The sequence below is a fragment of the Siniperca chuatsi genome, linkage group LG21 (assembly GCF_020085105.1).
Source record: "Siniperca chuatsi isolate FFG_IHB_CAS linkage group LG21, ASM2008510v1, whole genome shotgun sequence".
Lineage (NCBI taxonomy): Eukaryota > Metazoa > Chordata > Actinopteri > Centrarchiformes > Sinipercidae > Siniperca > Siniperca chuatsi.
Genome location: NC_058062.1, coordinates 1,633,429 through 1,639,344, shown reverse-complemented (window position 1 = coordinate 1,639,344; position 5,916 = coordinate 1,633,429). Strand labels below are relative to the sequence as shown.

General features: G+C 45.6%; 1 protein-coding gene across 1 annotated transcript; it reads right to left on the bottom strand.

Annotated features, from left to right (window-relative positions):
• Window positions 1-7: 7 nt before the first annotated feature.
• On the bottom strand, window positions 8-3,791 carry LOC122869022 (methyltransferase-like protein 23). The gene is made up of 3 exons (XM_044181543.1): window positions 3,687-3,791; window positions 3,343-3,580; window positions 8-587 (listed from the first exon to the last, which is right to left on the bottom strand). Exons 1-3 carry the CDS (start codon window positions 3,768-3,770, stop codon window positions 310-312), a joined length of 600 nt encoding a protein of 199 aa, XP_044037478.1. The 5' UTR covers window positions 3,771-3,791; the 3' UTR covers window positions 8-309.
• Between the last annotated feature and the right edge of the window lie 2,125 nt (window positions 3,792-5,916).

Genomic DNA, 5,916 nt, shown 5'->3' with positions numbered 1-5,916 from the left:
AAAACACTGAAAGTTAAAATAACAGGTTAGATTTTTGCCTTTGAGACGTTTCACAGATAAGGATGAAGTCAGACATATGCAAAAGGAACTAGACCTTTAAAGTTACACATTTAAATCTGATTCAGGTTGATATTTCATAACACTTTAAAGACTGAAAACACGTAAAATGTGACCTTTCTTCATAACTATAAACGTTTAATGTCATGTTTGACATTCATTTCTCCACCTTCAGAGTTCCTGGAACCGCTGTTGACACCGTCAGTCTCAGTTTGTGCTAAAGTCACGGCACAGCGACCGACATCTAGTCTGTTACAGCCCGACATCGTCTGCCTTCAGCGTGATGATCATCATCTGGACACTGTGGATGCCCGGAGTTGACGATCCGGCCAGCTCGGGTTTATCGGCGTCAAAGTTTTCCGGCCGAACGTCGATGCAGCTCAGCTTCCACCTGCGGAGCAAGGTGCTGTTTCCCTCACAGACACACAGCAGCTTTTTACTGAACCTCCTCTCTTGGTATGTGGTCCAGAACTGGGCTCCGGGGTTTTCTCTTAGAAGAAAAGCAACAGTCACAAGGACATCTTCGAAATCTGAAACAGGTGACAAATGTTTGGTCACTCAGTTTGACATAAACTACGTGGCCAAAAGTATGTGGACACCAGGGTTGTCACTATTTCAATAAAGTCTGAACGAATTCGAACTAAGAGTGAAACTAAGGTGAATGAATATGACTTAAGTAGAGAAATAAAGAAAACTAGAGTTTGCTGATGCTGTCGTGCTGACCCGAACCATTTCTTTTATTTCAATCAAATTCAATCAAGTATACAGAGTCTTAGCCTTCAGTATCGTCTGTACATGCTGCTGTCTTTATGTTGTGGCTCCACTTCTGTATTTATCCTGAAAACCTCCTGAGACAAACACAAGAGGCTGCGTCTGCTGCAAATGGCGGCCTTTTTACCAGCTTCCAGCTCCTGAGGATGAGCGTGGTGAAAAGTCAGCAGTCAGACGAGGCTGTACAGGTGCTCCACAGGTTTCTGGTTGTACAGGTGCTCCACTGGTTTCTGGTTGTACATGTGCTCCACAGGTGTCTGGTTGTACAGGTGCTCCACAGGTGTCTGGTTGTACAGGTGCTCCACTGGTTTCTGGTTGTACAGGTGCTCCACCGGTGTCTGGTTGTACAGGTGCTCCACTGGTGTCTGGTTGTACAGGTGCTCCACAGGTTTCTGGTTGTACAGGTGCTCCACTGGTTTCTGGTTGTACAGGTGCTCCACTGGTGTCTGGTTGTACAGGTGCTCCACAGGTGCTCTGGTTGTACAGGTGCACCACTGGTTTCTGGTTGTACAGGTGCTCAAATGGTTTCTGGTTGTGTTGGTGCTCCACTGGTGTCTGGTTGTACAGGTGCTCCACTGGTGTCTGGTTGTACAGGTGCTCTGGTTGTACAGGTGTTCCACTGGTTTCTGGTTGTACAGGTGCTCCACTGGTGTCTGGTTGTACAGGTGCTCCACTGGTGTCTGGTTGTACAGGTGCTCTGGTTGTACAGGTGCTCCGCTGGTTTCTGGTTGTACAGGTGCTCCGCTGGTGTCTGGTTGTACAGGTGCTCCGCTGGTGTCTGGTTGTACAGGTGCTCCACTGGTTTCTGGTTGTACAGGTGCTCCACTGGTTTCTGGTTGTACAGGTGCTCCACTGGTGTCTGGTTGTACAGGTGCTCCACAGGTTTCTGGTTGTACAGGTGCTCCACTGGTTTCTGGTTGTACAGGTGCTCAACAGGTTTCTGGTTGTACAGGTGCTCCACAGGTGTCTGGTTGTACAGGTGCTCCACTGGTGTCTGGTTGTACAGGTGCTCCACTGGTTTCTGGTTGTACAGGTGCTCCACAGGTTTCTGGTTGTACAGGTGCTCCACTGGTTTCTGGTTGTACAGGTGCTCCGCCGGTGTCTGGTTGTACAGGTGCTCCGCCGGTTTCTGGTTGTACATGTGCTCCACTGGTTTCTGGTTGTACAGGTGCTCCACTGGTGTCTGGTTGTACAGGTGCTCCCCAGGTTTCTGGTTGTACAGGTGCTCCACTGGTTTCTGGTTGTACATGTGCTCCACAGGTGTCTGGTTGTACAGGTGCTCCACCGGTGTCTGGTTGTACAGGTGCTCCACCGGTGTCTGGTTGTACAGGTGCTCCACCGGTGTCTGGTTGTACAGGTGCACCACAGGTGCTCTGGTTGTACAGGTGCTCCACTGGTTTCTGGTTGTACAGGTGCTCCACTGGTGTCTGGTTGTACAGGTGCTCTGGTTGTACAGGTGTTCCACTGGTTTCTGGTTGTACAGGTGCTCCACTGGTTTCTGGTTCCTCCGCTGCCTCACTTGTGTCGCAGCAGTAAGACAGCAGCTTTTTACAGTCTGATCTTTGTTGGTCATTTAGAACCAAAATACTTCAGTGTCCTGATTATCTGATCAGCACGACTTTGCTCGCTGCTGTCCTCTATTTTTATTGATTAGCTTAGTTTACTGATTGTTCAACAGGGCTGCAATAGGTCAAGCTGATAGTAAATGTTAAGAGCGCCATCTGCAGGTTCACAAGGCAAACTACAACTCTGTTGTGTTTATAGACTGTACATTTTTAATTCAAACACGTCATTACAGCTCAAATATTACATTTTTCTCCACAGTCACACGAAAGCTTACATTTTGAATAAAAAGTGGCAGCTGTAGTGGAGCCGCGGCCACAACGTGGACGTGCCGCTCCAAAAGCAAAACCACGGGGGTTCGTCTGCTGCTATAACAGCCAGCGGGGCGAATGCAGGCAGTGGAGCCTGGCGTGGTCTGACGGGGCCGTCCATGGGTGCGTTACAGTATTACGGGTGCAATGAAATTATTCAATGACATTAAACAGGCTAGTCATAAAGGCAAAGAGAAATAATTGTCGCCATGCAGTGTGTTTTGTCAGTAATCTCTTCGATCCTCCAGCAATGTGGAGAAACTGTAATATTCTTAGAATATTCCAGTAGTTTTAATGTTGTTGTCTGTCACATAGCCTCAATGTCTTTCTGGACCCGTTAGGATTTAAATGAGTTGTGGTTAACATCTGTCTTTCTCATTGAATTGACTACATTAACACCCTTTGATAGTCTGGTTTTAACCTTATTCAGCTATACAGCTCTAAAATCCTGCGTGTTTGCATGATTCTGCGTCCATCGCATCTCGAGGTGAGCAGACCACTCGCACCGGATGTTGAACCTGGCTGCGGGTTTGATTTGCTTCATCCCAAAGGGGTGTCCACATACTTTTGACCATATGTTTGTACTGTGGCTCCAAGCCAGCACATCAAATGTAAATTTTGTTATTCTGTAGGAACCGACCTTGTGGCTCGTAGAAAACGTCCGATCCCAAGATGATGTCCAGTTTAGGAAGCAGAACGAGATCCGGTGAGACGTCCCCCCAGGTGAGGCCCAGCACGAGCACATCATGGAGGCCGTTAACTTCACAGCTGCGCCGGCAGTTCTCCAGACACTGTGGAGTCGTAGCGTTGTCGGACAGGATCACCTTTGCACCGCACCTCCCAGCCACCACACCTGGTAGACTCACACCTGCACCAAGCTGTGGAGAGACACCTCAGACTGTCCACAACTCTGTCGCAGCACGAGTTTCTCCAAGACGGCAGCTCAGATCCCAAACTGTTAAAGTGAAATGTGATTCTTCTCACCTCCAGCACTGTCTTGTCTCTCAGCTCGTCTCTTTGTGTCCACAGATACTGTGCCAGCACTACAGCACAGGGCCACACATACATACCATATTGTGGGTCGAGAACCTGAGGATCACAGTTAAACTGCAAGTTAAACTACAAAATAGTGAATAAAACATAACTAGCGTATTGGACATTTTAAGGATGTCTTGTAGGGCTGCACGACTTGGTTAAAAAATATCAGGTTGCGATTATTTTGACAGGTATCACGATTACGATATGATTCACGATTAGTGGGAATTTTCACTTTTTCATTTGCACTGAAAAACATATTGAAATCATGATGATGTTACATTTGTTGGGGTCTGTACCAAACAAACATGTTTTCTTACATCTGGAGAACAGGATCTGCAGGCCGGGCGTCTCTGCAGCACCATAGTACTTCATTTTAAAGCTGTTTGTCACACATTTTACCTTCATCACAAAATTGCAGCTTCATGATTTGGGTATTGCACTTTTGCCATATTGCGATTTGATAATATTTCCATTAATTGTGCAGCCCTAATGTCTTGCATATCATACCACAAATGTCCAGAGTGGTTCGAGACATTAGACAATTAACAAAAAGTTAGTGTCTTCTAAAGCTGGGCATCGACATCATCCATCATGCAGTATGTTGTTTTTTTAAACAAATACACCTTCAATCTGTTGCTTGTTTTAGCAGGTACAAACCACTTGACCCATGGTTCATTTAAATTAACAATATGTTAACTTAATGGTTAGGGGCATGCCTGTTATCTAAGTTCAAATTTTATATAAAGAAACACATCATTGTGCACAGGATGAATGCCCGAATTGAGGGGAAGACTCGAGAGAAAGAAACGAGGCTCATCTCGACCCACTGATACCCAGAGTACGTACGCAAGCAGCACACACATCCCTGCTTCTTTAAGACTTTTAAGTCAAATTCTTAATGAAACGTTCAGTAGTTTAAACTAAATCAAACCGCAGCTGTTAGAAAATGAGTGGAGTAAAACGTATATTTCACTCAGATGTCAAATAATAAACCCAGTGGAGTCCTGAAGCCCAACGCTGTACCTGATTAGATAAGAGCTTGTCCTGTTCATGTGGGCGCAGCTCTGACTTCATCCAGTGTTTGACTTCAGATTGATGGTGTAAATATTCAAATCTGGGTGCTGAATGTTAAAGGGACAGCTCCTCTTACCTGTAGTGCAGGTGTGAAGCCTGGATCCACCAGCAGGTGGCAGCGACGCTCAAACTTCCAGAGACTGAATGGATGGACCATCCTGAACTGTTTGCTGTCGTGCTGTAACCGCAGAGCGTCAGGCCCTCCGCAAAGTGTTTTCACACTCGAAGCTCACATTTTGCTGTGTCAGAACTGCAGTGGAGTTATATAACAAAGACTAACTCAGACTGCAGAGCTCAGACTGAACTTCGAGATGTAACTGAAAGGTTTAAACGCTGATTAAAGGGTGAATACGACTAAATATTCTTGCGCTCAGTATAGACGGATTACTGAACAATATTTCCTGAATCAAGCAGAGATGGCAGCTGGAAACAACACGTCTCCTTGCTCAATCTGCACAGCCTAAACCTAAATGAAAGAGTTTTATTATGAGTTGTATTGGGTTATATTATATAGTTTCATACAAAATAACACATTCATATTTTATATATATATATTATTTTCCTCCGGATGGTTTGAAGAGTCTCTAAAGATTCTGTGAACATCTTTAAACTTCAGTAAGTGTGAAGTGACTTTTTCACTGACTGTCAGACAGACAGGTACTGGGCTCAGGGTATCTGCTGATACATATAAAGAGTGCGATCAGGGTGGAAAAGCCTCTGAAACAGCAGGAAACCAATTAAATCTCAACAGAAAGCCACACTAACGAAACACTAAGTTTTAGAGATTGGCTAGCTGTTAGCTATTTTTCTTCTTGACCCAAACCAGCAGTGAACGTTTCTGCTAACAGGTGGTGTGTGTGAATCACAGCTGATGGATCTTCTTCCTCCATCGTTGTCCAGAAACTATTAAAAACACATCAGTGAGCCGCACTGTTGCACTGGGTGACATGTTCCTTCATCACCGTGAACACAGACAGACTCTGGAGTTTATTCTGACACTGTGGCGCGTCAGATGAGGTTTTTCCATGAGAAGAGCTCATAGGCGGCGCGATTAAGAGGCTAGGGGAAGCTAGCTTAGCTTCTCCAAAATAATCACTGAATA